At 49.4% G+C, this 18,799-nt stretch overlaps 1 protein-coding gene across 4 annotated transcripts in view; it reads right to left on the minus strand.

Moving 5' to 3' along the window:
* Positions 1-663: 663 nt before the first annotated feature.
* Positions 664-18,799, minus strand: part of ddr2l (discoidin domain receptor family, member 2, like) — a 19,325-nt gene continuing 1,189 nt past the window's right edge. The window contains exons 4-18 of one of the 4 annotated variants that reach the window (XM_080003611.1): positions 16,260-16,407; positions 15,911-15,992; positions 15,536-15,725; positions 15,108-15,354; positions 14,533-14,622; positions 14,308-14,447; positions 10,956-11,061; positions 10,371-10,487; positions 10,076-10,123; positions 8,993-9,237; positions 7,180-7,307; positions 5,138-5,335; positions 3,345-3,579; positions 2,586-2,735; positions 664-1,610 (exon numbers count right to left, since the gene is read on the minus strand). In XM_080003611.1, the coding sequence (XP_079859737.1) occupies positions 1,476-1,610; positions 2,586-2,735; positions 3,345-3,579; positions 5,138-5,335; positions 7,180-7,307; positions 8,993-9,237; positions 10,076-10,123; positions 10,371-10,487; positions 10,956-11,061; positions 14,308-14,447; positions 14,533-14,622; positions 15,108-15,354; positions 15,536-15,725; positions 15,911-15,992; positions 16,260-16,407 (2,259 nt within the window). In that variant the 3' untranslated portion in view covers positions 664-1,475. Of the gene's footprint in view, positions 1,611-2,585; positions 2,736-3,344; positions 3,580-5,137; positions 5,336-7,179; positions 7,308-8,992; positions 9,238-10,075; positions 10,124-10,370; positions 10,488-10,955; positions 11,062-14,307; positions 14,448-14,532; positions 14,623-15,107; positions 15,355-15,535; positions 15,729-15,886; positions 15,993-16,259; positions 16,408-18,799 lie in introns of all 4 variants that reach the window. The other 3 variants (XM_080003610.1, XM_080003609.1, XM_080003612.1) reach the window with 3 other exon arrangements.

Here is an 18,799-nt window from a genome sequence, read left to right on the forward strand (position 1 = left end):
CTCATCTCAGGTTCTGTCTGTTCCCATCTTGGACAGAAAGAACCCCCCTCCCAACCCCCTGAACAGATAAACAGGTCCAGAAAATGGATGTTTGGGTGAATGTTTAATATAATTTATAGCCAAACAGAGGATTCTCAATCCCCTGAGCGGTTTATGACTAGTTTGAGCAGTGAAGAACCAGGTGAGAACCTTGTGAAGCAGGACCAGAAGGACCAGCAGGGACAGGAGGACCAGCAGGACCAGAAGGACCAGCAGGACCAGCAGGACCAGCAGGACCAGGAGGACCAGCAGGACCAGGAGGACCAGCAGGACCAGGAGGACCAGCAAAGACAAGAGGACCAGCAAGACCAGGAGGACCTTCATGCTGCTCCCACCACAGCTCCCAGTCCACGGCCCATTAGGCCAGAGCAACTGCACCTTATCAGCCACTGGAAACATGGACTACAACCATGGACTAGAACCACTGACTGGACCCATGGACTAGAACCACGGCCTGGAACAATGAACTAGATCCACGGACTAAAACCATGGACTGGACCCACGGACTAGAACCACAAACTGGAACCATGGACGGGATCGGTGCGAAACACATGTTGTCTTTGCGTTAAAAGCTTCCACCAAACGTGAACAAGTTGAAATGATCAATGTTGTAAATCACAAAAATCAATTTAATACATTTTAATGCAGGTTGATATATCAGAATCTTTTGTTTTGATTTCAGTGTTGAATCCACATTACCCACAGTTCATTTCACCGCCTCACAGGTTTCAAACGCAGCCTCTTGGCACCTCCACGTGGAGCTCGGCCCAACGACATTCAGAAGATAAAACACCGACAACGAAGAAAATGAAAATACAATAATAGAGCAAAGGATGAAAATGAGAAAGGAAAACAGAACAGAACAAAACACCAGGATTTGACGTGAGCTCCAGTGGCTGAAACACAGACGCTGCTCGGACCAGAACCACCGGGTCCGGGTTGGGGTCCGGGTGGGTTGGATCTGGAATAGCGGCGACCGCTCGATTCCCGGCTGCTTTGATCGGACTCCAGACTTTTCCTCTCATCCCTCGTTGGAGCTCACGGATCCGACCCGATGGACCACCAGTTCAGTCCGGTCCGGTCCCGAAAACCAGAACTGGGAAACCAGTCCGGTTCGCCTGCAGTCTGAACAGTCCTTGTAGAACAAATACTATTATAGAGACATGGAACCTTTGGCACCGCAATAAAATAAAATAAAATAAAATAAAATAAAATAAGAAATGTCAAAAGGAACAGATTCCTGGTAGATGCTGGGTCCAGGAGGAGGAACGACGACGGCTCAGTGGACGAGGTGTGAAGCTCCCGCCGCCATCTTGTCTGCCAGACGGACCCGCTTTACCACCTGTCCGTCCGTCCGTCTGCCTCTCTGCCTGTCTGTCTGACAGAACCCCACCCCCGCCGCCCAGCACCCGGATGGTATCCCCCGGGGGCTTGGCTCAGGGGTGGGCGTGGGGCCGCAGCGCTTGGTACAGTCCCTCGAAGTTGGGTCGGTCCGTGATGTCACGGCTCCAACAGCACATCATCAGCTCGAAGAGGGAGGGGGGGCAGAGGGGCGGGGCATACAGGAAGACCTGGGGGGGCACATCATCATCATCACATCTTCATCTGTGAAAATCTTTTGAGGTGATATCATCTAACACGGAGAAGTGGTTTCTCCGGCTGTCTGTTGCCCAGGCAGACAAAACGGTTGCCAAACTTCAATGGCTTTGTAAATGAGTGATAATGAAGTGAGACAGTTTCCTCGGCCCAAGAGACCAAACATAAGGACGCACAGGAGACATACCAGGCTTATTATGTTTGACTTGTCATATGACAAGTGGCTGACAACTGTGTGGTTGACAATGGCCTCAAACTCCGGTTGCCTGGGGAAACTGGGCAACCGTTTATGTTGAGCCCTGTCCAGTAGAACCAATATAAATACATATCTCCTGATAGAACATGAATGGTTATTAATTGATGGAAGTTTATATAATACTGTGAGAATTGTTGTTGAGGAAATCGCATTCTCATGTTTTTATACTGGTAAACAGCCAACATGGCCTCAGCGTCACCGTGGACAAACATAAACACAATGGTAATACACAGTGATTTTAGAATTCATCCTTCATACTCTATAGACCAATACCAATAATATATCCCCTGCATAGAATCACACTTTGTATGTTCTGTATATTTTTTATATACCTAGATTTGGCAAATTCTTTGCTATTTGAATTAAAAAATGTTATGTCTCTTATTTTTATTTCATTTAAATATGATCAAAATTTGATGTCAAAATGTTGAGCTTTACAGAAACGCACTGATCTCCGTCACGACAAATTCCTGGTACATGAAAACATGGCGTGAAGTGGAGGTGACGTGGTTAAAGATGGACAAAGGCTCATCTATAGAAACTATGATGGAGACAGATGGAGGGAATTTCCGCCTTTTGCGCAGGTTTATCTCCGAGTAACGACGGGAGACTGAACAGGGCAAACGGAGGGAAAAGCAGACATGGAGTTGGAGGTGGATCCGCCCCCGGAGGTCGATGCTTTGTCTCCTCTCACCTGCCGTCCCTGGTTTCTGAAGAACTCGCCAGTGTTCTCGATGACCTGCTCGTCGGACAGCAGGCTGTACGGCTGCTCCTTGCACAGTGTGAACATCTCCCACAGCGTCACCCCGAACGCCCACACGTCACTGGCCGTGGTGAACTTCCCCTGGAGGCAAGATGGAGGACGCACAGAAAAACAGGTTACGCACTGATTGTCACACTGTGGCTCGGTGGGATGCTTGATTCTGATCGGTCAATAGCAGACAATATCGTGGTCCGTTATTTCTGAATAATGGCCGCAGAGCTGTTAACGGACATTGCCGGGGGCAACCACTTCTCCTCCCGGTCTCACGTCCCTCGTATCACTCCGCCTCCATGCTAAGGCTAACATTAGCTCGTGGCGTCATCTGGTGGCGCTACTTAGAAACTACAACGGAGGACTGGAAGAGATGGAGGAGGACATGGACATCAACATCCCCAACGTCCCATTCAGTGCATTAATGTTCAGTTTAACATTAATTACAGTAAAGAAAGGTTTGTGTGTCATAACAGTTTGACAGTCATTTTAAATCAATAATCTGTCTCAATTTTTTCTTCTATTTAGTAAGTAGCTGTGTAATAAGCAGGATAAGGTAGAGGCCTTGAATCGTCCCATTGGGGGTTATTTCACTGACAGTGACCGTCGGGCCATACGTCATCCTTCAAATAAATTGCTAGTGCTCTGAGCCGCCCAGCAGGAGGTGGGCGGAGCGGACGGAGGTGGGCGGAGCCTCACCAGCAGGATGCTCTCCCAGGCCATCCAGCGGATGGGCAGCACGGCGCGGCCCTGGATGCGGTAGTAGTCGCTGCTGTACAGGTTGCGGCTCATGCCGAAGTCGGCGATCTTGATGGTGAGGCGTCGGTCCAGGAGGCAGTTCCTGGTGGCCAGGTCCCGGTGCACGAAGTTCAGGGAGGCCAGGTACCGCATCCCCGAGGAGATCTGCACCGCCATGTGGAGCAGGTCCGACAGACTGCACAGAGGGCGGGGCTTACTGGACCACACTACATCACACCTGAACATGTCTCACTGCCTGCAGAACAGTGGATGAACCTCACTGGAGGTGCGTGAGGGTGTGTACCTGACGGAGGGGATGATGTTGGCGTGTACCTGACGGAGGGGATGTTGTTAGCGTGTACCTGACGGAGGGGATGTTGTTAGCATGTACCTGACGGAGGGGATGTTGTTGGCGTGTACCTGACGGAGGGGATGTTGTTGGCGTGTACCTGACGGAGGGGATGTTGTTAGAGTGTACCTGAAGGAGGGGATGTTGTTGGCATGTACCTGACGGAGGGGATGTTGTTGGCGTGTACCTGACGGAGGGGATGTTGTTGGCGTGTACCTGACGGAGGGGATGTTGTTGGCGTGTACCTGATGGAGGGGATGTTGTTGGCGTGTACCTGACGGAGGGGATGTTGTTAGAGTGTACCTGACGGAGGGGATGTTGTTGGCGTGTACCTGAAGGAGGGGATGTTGTTGGTGTGTACCTGACGGAGGGGATGTTGTTGGCGTGTACCTGACGGAGGGGATGTTGTTAGAGTGTACCTGAAGGAGGGGATGTTGTTGGCATGTACCTGACGGAGGGGATGTTGTTGGCGTGTACCTGACGGAGGGGATGTTGTTGGCGTGTACCTGACGGAGGGGATGTTGTTGGCATGTACCTGACGGAGGGGATGTTGTTGGCGTGTACCTGACGGAGGGGATGTTGTTGGCGTGTACCTGACGGAGGGGATGTTGTTGGCGTGTACCTGACGGAGGGGATGTTGTTAGAGTGTACCTGACGGAGGGGATGTTGTTAGAGTGTACCTGATGGAGGGGATGTTGTTGGCGTGTACCTGACGGAGGGGATGTTGTTGGCGTGTACCTGACGGAGGGGATGTTGTTGGCGTGTACCTGACGGAGGGGATGTTGTCAGAGTGTACCTGACGGAGGGGATGTTGTTGGCGTGTACCTGACAGAGGGGATGTTGTCAGAGTGTACCTAACGGAGGGGATGTTGTTGGCGTGTACCTGACGGAGGGGATGTTGCTAGAGTGTACCTGACGGAGGGGATGTTGTTGGCGTGTACCTGACGGAGGGGATGTTGTCAGAGTGTACCTAACGGAGGGGATGTTGTTGGCATGTACCTGACAAAAGGGATGTTGTTGGCGTGTACCTGACAAAAGGGATGTTGTTGGCGTGTACCTGACAAAAGGGATGTTGTTGGCGTGTACCTGACGGAGGGGATGTTGCTAGAGTGTACCTGATGGAGGGGATGTTATTGGCGTGTACCTGACGGAGTGGATGTTGTTAGAGTGTACCTGACAAAAGGGATGTTGTTGGCGTGTACCTGACAGAGGGGATGTTATTGGCGTGTACCTGACGGAGGGGATGTTGCTAGAGTGTACCTGACGGAGGGGATGTTGTTGGCGTGTACCTGACGGAGGGGATGTTGCTAGAGTGTACCTGACGGAGGGGATGTTGTTGGCGTGTACCTGACGGAGGGGATGTTGCTAGAGTGTACCTGACGGAGGGGATGTTGTTGGCGTGTACCTGACGGAGGGGATGTTGTTGGCGTGTGTGAGCGTGCTCTCCATCTCACGCTGCGACAGGAACATGTTGAGGTCTCCGTTCTCCATGTACTCCGTCACCATGCACAGCGGGTCGGACGCCACACACACACACAGCAGCTGGATGATGTTCGGGTCGTTGAGCCGGGACATGATCTTTATCTCCTTCAGGAAGTCGTTCCTGAGGTAGAGGAGGAGGAAAAAGAGGAGGAGGAGGGAGGAGGAGGAAGAGGAAGAAGAAGAGGAGGAGGGAGAGGAGGAGGAACAGGGGGAAGAGGAGAACGAGGAGGAGGCGGGAGGAGGAAGAGGAGGAGGAAGAGGATGAGGGGGAGGAGGAGGAGGGGGAGGAGGAGGAAGAGGAAGAAGAGGAGGAAGAGGCGGAGGCGGGAGGAGGAAGAGGAAGAAGAGGAAGAGGGAGAGGAGGAGGAAGAGGATGAGGGGGAGGAGGATGAGGGGGAGGAGGAGGAGGGGGAGGAGGAGGAAGAGGAAGAAGAGGAGGAAGAGGCGGAGGCGGGAGGAGGAAGAGGAAGAAGAGGAAGAGGGAGAGGAGGAGGAAGAGGAAGAAGAAGAGGAGGAGGGAGAGGAGGAGGAACAGGGGGAAGACGAGGAAGACGAGGAGGAAGAGGAGGAAGAGGAAGAAGAAGAGGAGGAGGGGGAGGAGGAGGAAGAGGAAGAAGAGGAGGAAGAGGCGGAGGCGGGAGGAGGAAGAGGAAGAAGAGGAAGAGGATGAGGAAGAGGGGGAGGAGGAGGGGGAGGAGGAGGAAGAGGAAGTAGAGGAGGAAGAGGCGGAGGCGGGAGGAGGAAGAGGAAGAAGAGGAAGAGGGAGATGAGGAGGAAGAGGAAGAAGAAGAGGAGGAGGGAGAGGAGGAGGAACAGGGGGAAGAGCAGGAAGAGGAGGAGGAAGAGGAAGAAGAAGAGGAGGAGAGAGAGGAGGAGGAACAGGGGGAAGAGGAGAAAGAGGAGGAGGGGGAGGAGGAGGAAGAGGAAGAAGAGGAGGAAGAGGCGGAGGCGGGAGGAGGAAGAGGAAGAAGAGGAAGAGGGAGATGAGGAGGAAGAGGAAGAAGAAGAGGAGGAGAGAGAGGAGGAGGAACAGGGGGAAGAGGAGAAAGAGGAGGAGGGGGAGGAGGAGGAAGAGGAAGAAGAGGAGGAAGAGGCGGAGGCGGGAGGAGGAAGAGGAAGAAGAGGAAGAGGATGAGGAAGAGGGGGAGGAGGAGGGGGAGGAGGAGGAAGAGGAAGTAGAGGAGGAAGAGGCGGAGGCGGGAGGAGGAAGAGGAAGAAGAGGAAGAGGGAGAGGAGGAGGAAGAGGAAGAAGAAGAGGAGGAGGGAGAGGAGGAGGAACAGGGGGAAGAGGAGGAAGAGGAGGAGGAAGAGGAGGAAGAGGCGGAGGCGGGAGGAGGAAGAGGAAGAAGAGGATGAGGAAGATGGGGAGGAGGAGGGGGAGGAGGAGGAGGAGGAGGAAGAGGAAGAAGAGGAGGAAGAGGCGGAGGTGGGAGGAGGAAGAGGAAGAAGAGGAAGAGGGAGAGGGGGAAGAGGCGGAGGCGAGAGGAGGAAGAGGAAGAAGAGGAAGAGGGAGAGGAGGAGGAACAGGGGAAGAGGAGGAAGAGGAGGAGGCGGGAGGAGGAAGAGGAGGAGGAAGAGGAGGAGGAGGGGGAGGAGGAGGAACAGGGGAAGGAGGAGGAAGAAGAGGAGGAGGGAGAGGAGGGGGAACAGGGGGAAAAGGAGGAAGAGGAGGAGGCGGGAGGAGGAAGAGGGGGAGGAGGGGGAAGGGGGGGGGGAGAAGAGGAGGAGGAACAGGGGGAACAGGAGGAAGAGGAGGAAGAAGAGGGGGAGGAGGAAAAGGGGGAGGAGGAGGAGGAGACTTTTGAAATCCACATTTTCTTACCATCTAACTAACTTCGACATCTTTAGGACAGACAGACAGGCAGAGGGGCCGACAGATGGGAAGAGGGACAGAGTGACAGACAGGATGTAGGACAGATGGACAGACAGAGGGAGAGACAGACAGGTAGAGAGGCAGACAGGTACCTGGCCTGGCTGGTTGCGTCGGCTCTCAGCTGTTTCACCGCCACCAGGACAGGTCGCCCGTCTCTGTCCGGGAGGGGGGAGCCCTCCCCAAGGAATTCTGGGAGATGCTCCGCCTCGCACAGGTGGACCTGGGAGAGGGAGAGAGAGACAGGGGTTCTACCATTAAACAATTAGGACCCTGCCTTTTCATTCAAGTATTTCATTATCATTATTATTATTATTTTCGTCATTCATGTTATTACTGTAGTTATCTATTCGTTCTATGTATTTATTTCATTATGTATTATTATAATTGTTTTGTTGTTTTGCTTATTCTTTGGCAATGTCAGAATCCCTGTGATGTCAATAAGGAATTGAACTGCATGGAATTGAGAGCAAGATGGAGAAAATGGTCGGAAAAAAAAGAAATTCTCTTCATCTTCATCTTCATCACAATGTGGTGCTTCTCACCCCCACCTCCACACCCATTGTTCAGCAGCAACCTGGGACCACAAGGACTGTGAGGAGGTCGCAGGAAGCAGATGAGACTCTTCAGGGCGTTTTGAGGCCCCAGACGGGGACGTACTGTGCGAGTCGCACGGTGATGACATCAGCTCCACGACCGACTGTATCACAGAGCACATCCACTTCTGTCCCCGCCGCGACTCCGCCATGTTTCCACAGTAACAAGCCCTGGCTCAGCAGCCGCCTGAAGGAGCCGCTGCACAGGGAGAGGAGCCTTCAGGGACGGGGAGTCACTGAGGAGTGTGCAGAAGGAGCTGGAAGTGAGACTGAGGCAGAGCACGGAGGCAAACAGGCAGAAGCTGCAGAGCAAGCTCCAGCAAAACAAGGTGCGGGACGTGTGGTCAGGAATGAAAAGGATGACGGGCTTCGAGGTGAAGGGGGATCAGGCTGAGGGAAGCCTGGACGGAGCCAACGAGGTGAACTTGTTCTTCAACAGCTTCGGCACGGGGGGGCCTGGGCCGCCTCCTCCCCTCCCCCCAGCCTCAGAGCCCACACCCTCCCCGCCCCCACAGCCACTTCCCTCTCACGCCTCCCTGGTGATCAAGACCAGGGACTCACACCGTGCCTCCCCTCGCCCCCCAACCCCCAGCGTGGACTTCAATACAGCCCCACCAACACCTCCTCCTGCCTCCCCCACCCGCCTGTCTGTCTGTTGCCTGTCGTCAGGTGAAGAGGCAGCTGGAGAGATGTGGACCGTTACAGGAGCTCCTTCCTGCAGCGCAGCAGCAGCTACGATGACTCCGCCCTGTTCCAGGAGAGGAAACTCCTCCTCTGATGCCCAAGCACAAGACACATGTTTACTTTACATTTAACTCCCACTTTTAAGCTTTACCTTTCACTCAGTTAGATTCTATTTTATTTTATTTCTTTTGATACGGTACAGTAGTTATTTTATATGCACACACACACACACACACACACACACACACACACACACACACACACACACACACACACACACACAGTAATTCATTTCATTCATTTATTACATTTCACTGCATATATGTATGGAAGTATGTATATGTATGTGACACATAAAAAAATCTTGAATCTTGAATCTTGAATCAAAAACAACCGATCTCGATGTGTGTTTTTGTACATTATGTGTGTTTTGTAATGTATATCACTGCTGCTGCAACACTGGAATTTCCCTTTGTGTTTAATAGAGCATTTTAATCTCATCTCATCTCATCTCCACTGGACGAACACGTGTCTCCTACTGGTAAAAAAATACTTTTTGTTTTCATTAACGTTAAAGTCGTTCACAGTACATCCCGTGGCCATCAGGGGGCGACGGTGCGACACCCACCTCTCCGAACTGCCCCTCCCCCAGCTTCTCGCGGAACAGCAGCCGTTGCCGTGGGAACTCGGCGGCAGAGATGTCCTTGCGGGTGAGGGAGTCGACGGTGAGCGCGGGCACAGCGTACATGTTGCTGCCGGTCACACCCTGCAGACGCCCCACCTCCGTCTGGGCGTAGCGGGGGGCGGGGCCCGGGAACCCCTGGTGCGGCGTGCACTGCGTCACGTCCGGCTCCGCATAGCCGCCACCGCATGCTGGCAGGGGGTGAGACGGGCGGATGAGCAGTTAGACGGGCATAGAACAAGTCTGACAACCAGTTATACAGTCGTATACCTGACTGGCTAGTCAGACGAGTATATAACCAGTCAGACAGGTAACAAGTCAGACGTTTATATAACCAGTCAGATTGGTATATGACCAGTCAGCCGGGTATATAACCAGTCAGACATGTATATAACCAGTCAGCTGGGTATATAACCAGTCAGACATGTATATAACCAGTCAGACATGTATATAACCAGTCAGCTGGGTATATAACCAGTCAGACATGTATATAACCAGTCAGGCATGTATATAACCAGTCAGATGGATATATGACCAGTAATACCTTAGATAACCAGTCAGACAGGTAACAAGTCAGATGGGTATATAACCAGTCAGATTGGTATATGACCAGTCAGCCGGGCATATAACCAGTCAGACATGTATATAACCAGTCAGATTGGTATATAACCAGTCAGACATGTATATAACCAGTCAGACATGTATATAACCAGTCAGCTGGGTATATAACCAGTCAGACATGTATATAACCAGTCAGACATGTATATAACCAGTCAGATGGGTATATGACCAGTAATACCGTATATAACCAGTAAGACAGGTAACAAGTCAGACGGGTACAAAACCGGTCAGACAGGTGTATGAGCAGTTATACAGGTATATAACCAGTCAGACAAGGTGTTTTAACTCTAAATGATTTTGACTTTACCGTCTTTAAAATCTATAATGATAAATTCCACCAATTTACAGAAGCTTCAAATCACTCATCATCCGGCCATAACTAGTGGAGCCACACCTTTCAGGGCTTACCACGCAGCCACCCAGGGGTCATGTGACAGGAAGTCAGCAGGAAGAGGGCTGGAGACAGGGAGCCCAACAGGAAGTGAAGAAGAGCAGGAAGAAGGGATAAAGCAGCAGAGAGGTGAGAGAACAGGAAGCAGAAAGGAGGAACAGGCCCCCCCCACATCCAGGTAGGACCATAACATGCTGAGCCAGACCTGTGGAACCCGGAGAAGGTTGCGGTTCTAGGTTTTCAGTTCTGGTGCTTGGTTCCAGGTTCTGGTTCTGGTTCCTGTTTCTCACTTTTCTGTTCTGGTGGTCCTACCTGAGGCCTCTGCGCTCTGCGACAGCTCTGGCAGCTTGTTCCTCAGAGCGGCCGGGTTCTGGTACTGAGGGTCCAGCAGGAAGACCCTCTCATAGTGAGGGTCCGTGTGGGCAGAGCCTGGCAACAGGATTAACCAGAATAAACAAACCTCTTCTATATATATATACATACATACATACATATATATATATATATATATATATATATATATATATATATATATATATATATATATATATATATACAAACATACACACACACACACACATATATATATATATATATACACACACTCACACACAGTATGTGACAAATAATCTCTTGAACTTGAACTTGAACTTGAACACACACACACACACACAGGCATATATATAGTTGGATTAATTATCACCAATAATAATAATATAGTATAATTTTGGCTGTAAAGAAAATACATTCATGTTCAAGGTTTTGAAGGAATGAAGCATTGATTCATTGATTGATGAGATTGAATTGTGTTTTCAAGGCTCTTGGTGGTGAGAGCGTCAGTAGCACGCTGTGCCCTGAGGGGGGCGCTGGTCTGCTTCAGCCCTGCAGGACGGGTACCTGTGGTGCTGGCGCGCGGGGGCACGGGGGGCGTCTGCAGGACGATGGTGTCGCTGCAGGACGACAGTCGCACCGTCACGTCCTCCCCCAGGATCCTGCGGGGGGCCTGGGGGCGGGGCAGGGCAGGAAGTAGGAACTTCAAATCATGTCACGTCAACAGGAAAAACATCCCTTAAATATTGAGATAAACCAATGAATTTGAAAGAGGTTTGTGCAGCAGTTTGAGGACCAGATTGCGGCGACCCGACCGGCACTGATCAACTGATCAGCAACATTTGAGAACAGATTAATGATCAATTATCAATTTGGCTTCAACCTTAATATGGTTGTGAATGTGACTTCCAAGACATTTATTCTGTGATTGACACTTCATCAATAAACAGATTTGACCTCATAACGACACCGAGTGGAGCAGCGTCGGCTGTTGTTCGCGGCTGTTGTTCACAAAACGCCGTGACATTAAACTCCACGACGTTAAACTCTGTGACATTAAACTCCACGACGTTAAACTCTGTGACATTAAACTCTGTGACGTTAAACTCCGTGACGTTAAACTCCGTGACGTTAAACTCCGTGACGTTAAACTCTGTGACGTTAAACTCTGTGACGTTAAACTCCACGACGTTAAACTCTGTGACATTAAACTCCACGACGTTAAACTCCACGACGTTAAACTCCGTGACATTAAACTCTGTGACGTTAAACTCCGTGACGTTAAACTCTGTGACGTTAAACTCTGCGACATTTAACTCTGTGACGTTAAACTCTGTGACGTTAAACTCCGTGACGTTAAACTCCGTGACGTTAAACTCTGCGACGTTAAACTCTGTGACGTTAAACTCTGTGACGTTAAACTCTGCGACGTTAAACTCCGTGACGTTAAACTCCGTGACGTTAAACACCGGGGCGTCACCAAATGTTATGATAAAATACCACGTCTCAGCAAGCAACGTACAGCCATCCCACGTAGCCTAGCAACGGCCTAGAGACGCAGTCGGGACGTTTGGTGGATTTTAACTGACGATGGAACACAGAGCTGCAGGAGAAGCTGAAATGTGAGATCACGGGTCTAAAGCCCCCTTCTCAAGGTCAAGGTCGTCTTTTTGACCCCTGGGGCCAATTGATTCACAACCAGCGGTAAATACAACCAACAAGTCAATCAACACACAAACACAAAACACATAGAATTACTTGATGCTATTTAAAAGGCTAAAACAGCAAGGACAGATGATTTCCTAAATCTACTGGTCCTGCATCTTGGCAGACTATATCTGCGACCAGATGGAAGCAACCTCACCTCACTGGACGGGGGGGCCACCTGTTCCTGTTTTTTAAGTTAAGCGACTCAAGGCAGCAAATAAAAGAGAAGGTAAAAAAAGTTTCAATAAAACATTCTCATAAAAGCTACATCAAGATGAAAACTTCTGAGCTTCCCAGAAAAGTAGTACCTGCAAAGTACCTGCGCTATTTGGTTGAAAGGTTCTAACTTATCGTGGATTATTGTCCCCGGATACTTGTACTGTCAAACAACTTAACCGGCCTGGCCATGAATAACAGCATTACAAATAGAGGGAGGCTTGTTCCTCAAGTCAATTGTCTTTTTTTTTGACACAATGTCAAAGAAGGAGAATTTGCACGAGGGATACAATGGCACAGGGTATGTTATCGGAACGTTCGGTACGTCCCCTACAGTTCAATACGCACACGTGAACCACGGTATTACCATATCACGGTAGAAGTCACCTGACGCGTTAGCGCAGCGTATGGGCGCAGCGCGGTGTGCAGTAAGTGCTGCTTCACCACACGTGTTAGCGCAGCGTACGGGCGCAGCGCTGTGCGCAGTAAGTGCTGCTTCACCAAACGTGTTAGCGCAGCGTTCGGGCGCAGCGTACGGGCGCAGCGCTGTGCGCAGTAAGTGCTGCTTCCTATTGAATCCACTGTTGCAGCTCCACCTGCCACGTTAGCCACGTGGAGTCGTGCGGCATTTCTCCATTTTTGCGCGAGAGGTACATTTTTCATGCAACTGCGTGCGGCTACGCAGCCTTTTCCATAGAAACAGGAGATAAAACGACATAGAAATGTGTTTATAAAGAGTGCCATCAATCAAGATGTCCAGTCTGAAAATAAGCCCTGGGGTGGCCGTGTCCCTCTTTATTAACAACTTCTCTTCAGACACTCTCTTCCACTCGCACCACGTCGTTCATGAACGATCCGGTTCTTTTCGTAGAATGAAGGGAGTCTCGCTGCCCTTCTTTTTGCTGTCAAGTTTTACAGTTGAATGTCGTGTTGTTGGTTTAAGTTGCCGTCTCCTGCCACCGGAGAATGTTTCCGCCTCCATGTAAGAGATATCCTAAGCTCCTCCCTCGCCAGGAGGTACCCTGGTTGAAAAGGAGCGCACCCACTGTCACGTCAGGTTCACAAAGCGAAGGCACCACGCGCTGGTCTGACTGTCAGCTTTTATTTATCTATTATTATTTATGTGAGAAAAATGCAGTTTACACCTGTTCTACACAAAATAACTAACTATAGTACCGGTTTTATTTATGTTCTATTGTGAAACGTTTAAAAAATATTATATATATAAATAAATTGATATGGACGAAAATTAATATTTGAATTATCCACTATCCTGGACACCTCCCCTCCAATCAGATGAAATGATGCAAATTAAACAACACACCAATGACCTTTAACCCCCGTCTCCCCCCTCCCCCTACAGTCATCTCACAGAGTGTTACACTACTTATTTATGACAGACTGCTATAAAAACATTTTTACACCTTTTCACTTTCACTTATTTATTTATTTTTCTTAAATATAAACATACTGAAACCGTACCGTTACGGTGGCCCCAAGACCGTGATACATACTGAACTGGGAGCCCACTGTAGCGCTGCATCCCTAGTTTGCACCAATCACTAAGCTCCTCCACCACTGTAGCAGGGACACAATGACGGAATCCTCCACCACCATGATGATATGTCCGCTCATCATGAGATTGACACGACAAATAAAATGTACAAAACAAATACAAGTGGTGAGAGGACACACCCCTGGGGCCGGTGGAGGATGAAAGGGAATCAGATAAGCACCATTTGAGTGCCAGCGGCTGATGGTCATGGAGTGATTTTGGTGCTTTAATGCTGGACAGTGTTAGTATCACATGGATGAGGGGTGGATGAAGGGTGGGTGAAGGATGGATGGAGAGTGGGTGAAGGATGGATGAAGGGTGTGTGACGGGTGTGTGAAAGGCGGAGGAAGGATGGATGAAGGATGGATGAAGGGTGGATGGAGATTGGAGGATGGATGAAGGGTGGATGAAGGGTGGATGAAGGGTATATGAAATCCATACCTTCTCCAGGACCTTGCAGACGTACTGGCACCACAGGATGAGCACGATGGTGACGACCAGCAGCAGGATGATGGTGACCAGGCAGCCAATCAGCACCGGGGTGTTCCCCTCGTCCGGCTGCTCCGTGGTGGTCGGAGCGGCTGAGGAGAGAGGGGGCGGAGCTTGAGAGGGAGGGCGGGTCCGACGTGCCTGTCTCACTCGCCGCCTCGCGGTGGGAGGTCTTACCGGTGTGTGGGCTGGTTGTCACGGTAACGTGGTCGTGAGGCCAGGGCGAGGTGAACGCCGGGCTGAGCTGGGTCGGCAGGGCGGTGTCCTCTGGAGGACAAACAGGGATAACACACAGCCACGACACCATCACTCCAACAGCTTTATTTATGATAGTTATCCTGCTTATTACACGGCTACTTTAAAATAATAAAATCATAGAGATGGGATATTGCTTTGAAATAACGACCAAGCCCAGTTTAGCAGGAACACAGTCACCAACGTAGTGGACTGACCTAAACATGACAAACCTGTTTACCCTTATTCATGTCAAATGGATGATCGAACCCATCTCTTCAAGTCTTCCACTGGAGTTTCCATGTAGCATCATTGATATGATATATTAAATAAAATCAAGTGAAGAATAACAATATATATGTAATATAATATAACGTAATATAATGCAAAAGAATGTCGTATCTAATATAATATAATATAATATATAATATAATATAATATAATATATAATATAATATACATTATTTTAATTGAATATAATATATCATTGAATATAATATAATATAATACATTAGTACCGGACAGGAAGGAGATCTCGCTGAACAGCATCCAGACGTCGGCGAAGCGGAAGCGGCAGCGCAGCGCCTCGGCCGCCCGGCGCTGCAGCGGCACCGTCACGTAGCGGGCGCTTGGGTTCCGGTCGTCCAGAACCGTGTGGAACTCCACAGGCTCCGCCTCCCAGCCCGAAAAGAGGCGGGGCTTAAACCAACAGGAAACAGAGGAGAAGATCTTCACGCCCCGGGAGAACATGTTGTTACTATGGACCTGGACAGAGAGAGAGAGAGAGACGGGTGGAGGGAGGAGAGATCGATCATCCACCCGTCCACCTAGCCATCTACCCATCATCCATCCAGCCACCCATCTTTCTCTCCATCCATCCATCCGTCCGTCCGTCTATCCACCCGTTCAAATACCCATCATCCCTCCCTCCCTCTGTCCCTTCCACCTTCATGGAGGTGAAGTTCCTCTGCCTGTCGAACTGGAACTCCATCTCCACGTATCCCAGGGTGCTCAGCGAGTCGTTCCTCCAGCCCAGGTAGTCGTATCCGGGCCAGGCCTGGTACTGGCGGGTGAGCAGGAAGTCGTCCTGGCCCACCACGCCGTCCGTCAGCTGGCCCAGCCCCCCTGACAGCCGCCTGCTGGACCACACGGGGAATCACACTTTGGAATCATTTCCTGTTCACAGGACATAAAACATCCTCCCCCCACTCCCAGTTTAGGGTTTTTTTTTAATTATGAAACAAAGGAATAAGGTGTAGATTATGTCACAACATAAAATCAAAAAATCCGTAACAACCTCCTTTCTCGAGTTCCGTCGTACGTGGAGTCGTTGAGGACGGCGATGGGAAAACCTGGAGGGATCATCCGCTGACCTTCTGGAGTGGAGTAGGAAAGCAGACCATCTGGAGGGGGTGGAGGAGAGGAGGGCGGAGAGAGGAGGGGAGGGAGGAGAGAGGAGGAGAAAGGAGAGGAGGGGAGGAGAGGAAAGCAGGAGAGGGGGAGGAGGAGAGGAGAGAGGCGAGGAGGGGAGGAGAGGGGGAGGAGGAGAGGAGAGCAGGAGAGAGGGGTTTTCTTTAGTAGCAACATTAAAAAGTGATGATATGAACTAGTGTGTGTGTGTGTGTGTGTGTTTCTGTGTGTAGGTGTGTGTGTGTGTGTGTGTGTCCTACCCTCCCATAGACACCCATACAGCTCCACCCTCATGCACACGGTGGTGGAGAGCGCTGTGACAGGGATTAGGCGCACAAAGCGAGTGATGACAGGGGGATGGAGGTCCTTGATGACGTAGGTGTAGGCGTCCCTGTTGGCCTCCATCACCTGGGGGAGATAAGGAGATAAGATAAGGAGAGAGGAGATAAGACTTTTTAGACCCCAGTTTGACCACAGCAGAAATATTTAAGGATAATGATTATTACGGTTCCACTGTGAAGCGGAGAAGCCTGCTCATTGCTGGAATTCCAATGAGTATTATTTACCTTTCTCCTGTATTTAGTCCAATAACTGGTCCATACACTGGCAACCTTTTGTCCATTTCGGCACAACTACGATCCAGTCCGTGTAGCGGTCCAGTTGGACCGTGTCCAGTGTGCGGCGTGGACTCGGTCACTCTGCAGTGTTTAGACTTGACCAAACTATGTGTTTACATGTACATGTACTACTTAGTGAACCAGCGTTCAGACTGAGGACCAGCTCTCTGACCAGTCTGTATTGTACACTGTGTACAATACCAAGCATCTTATCCTCCTTTATATACTATATACGCTATATATACATTTACATTTAGTCATTGATCAGACGCTTTTATCCAAAGCCACTTACAATTATTCAAACACCGACGGACGCAGCCATCAGGAGCAATGAGGGGTTAAGTGTCTTGCTCAAGGACACTACAGCATGCTAGCAGGAGGAGCCTGGGATCCAACCAGCAACCTTTAGATTACTGGACCACCAGCTCTACCTCCTGAGCTACCGCCCCCATATTTATATATACTATATACACTATATATACTGCTGTACATACATTATATATACTATACAGTATATACTATTTACACCATATAAACTATATACACTATATACACCATATATACTATATACACTATGTATACTATACTATATACACCATATATACTGTATACATTATGTATACTATATACACTATGTATACTATATACACTATATACACCCTATATATACTATATATAGCAGCCACGCCCCCCTACAGTGAAATAACACTGGTCATCGTTTATTGACCAATTTGCTTAACGACCTGGTTGTAGGAACGGAACTTGGTTGTTAAGTGAGGAGTAAGTGTATATTTATATAACTTCTTACCTGGTAAATCTCAGCAGATCTGTTAGATTAATATTTTAAATACCTGGTCTACACTCGTTTACCGGGTTCATGAAAAATACAATAAAAACAAATCCCTAAAAATGTCGTCACCACATCCACTCGAAAACACTGAAACGTGCGACTCAGTGATGTGTTCAAGATCCAGTCAGGCGTCGGAAAAATAGAAGCCGTGCAATAGTAACTAACCACAGAAATACTACAATGTTTGTTGTATTTCATGGAAACGTAACTGACTGAAAATGTAATCCAAGTAAAAATATCAGCAAATCAATTCTGTGCCCGACACGGCAGCAAACAGCCACCGGTCACTGAGAGAGCAGCTCTACTTCCACAGACAACACGCTGACAAGCTGTGCTTTACAGGCGAACATGGAGGGTTGTTGTTTTAAACACAGGAGGCTTGTGCTGTGTAGACCGTAAAGTGGTTGCTCCACCAGACCAGCAACCAGGAGACGACAGACCGGGGGGAGCCCATGCTGCGTTCAAGGAAACTCGGAAAATCGCGCTGCGTTTCAGAGAACCCGGGAAACTGTAAAAACACGACCCAACGCGACTAAACTGGACCCTGTGTATTGTTGCCTGCAGCTATATTTATTAATATTTTTTTTTTTACCAGTAAGTTTTATTTAAATAAAGAAAATATTAATTGATATTTTCAGAGTTCAGTAGAAAGTAGATACTATTGATATTACTTTAATAATCATATTTTCAATCTCCTAGAAACTACCTCAACGTTATAGATGTTTTCCGATCCGCCCGCTGATCGGTGTTATTCCTCCGGGTTTCCCCCGTCTGACAGGAAGTGCCAGTCGAGGGAACTTCCTGTTGGACAGGAAACTGAGGGACTACAATGGACCCTACGCTCTTTTCTTCCTGTTTCCATCCCACATTCTGTTGCTCTGTCCTATCGCGCCGTCGCACGGTTCCTTCATTTCCCCACAGGCGGCGTGACAGGAACCTGGCTGCAAACCCACCCTCTACTCTACCTGTACATCTAATCTACCGCTACTCTACCTCTACTCTAAGCTGTACCTCTACTCTACCCTCAGATTTACCTCTACTCTGCTCTACCTGTTCCTCTACTTGATCGCTACTCTACCTCGACTGTACTCCAGTCTACCTCTACTTTACTGTATTCTTCTCTACCTGTACTGTACTCTACCTCTACTCTACTGTACTCTACCTCTATTCTACGCTACCTCTACCTGTAAGAGTAGAGGTAGCATAGAGTACAGTAGAGGGGGAGTACTCGCTACTCTACCGCTACTCTACATCCACTCTACCGCTACTCCAATTGCACTCTACTCTACTTCTCTACTCTACTTGTAAAAGTAGAGGTAGAGTAAAGGTAGAG

Source organism: Zeus faber, assembly GCF_960531495.2.
Source record: "Zeus faber genome assembly, chromosome: 7".
Taxonomy (NCBI): domain Eukaryota; kingdom Metazoa; phylum Chordata; class Actinopteri; order Zeiformes; family Zeidae; genus Zeus; species Zeus faber.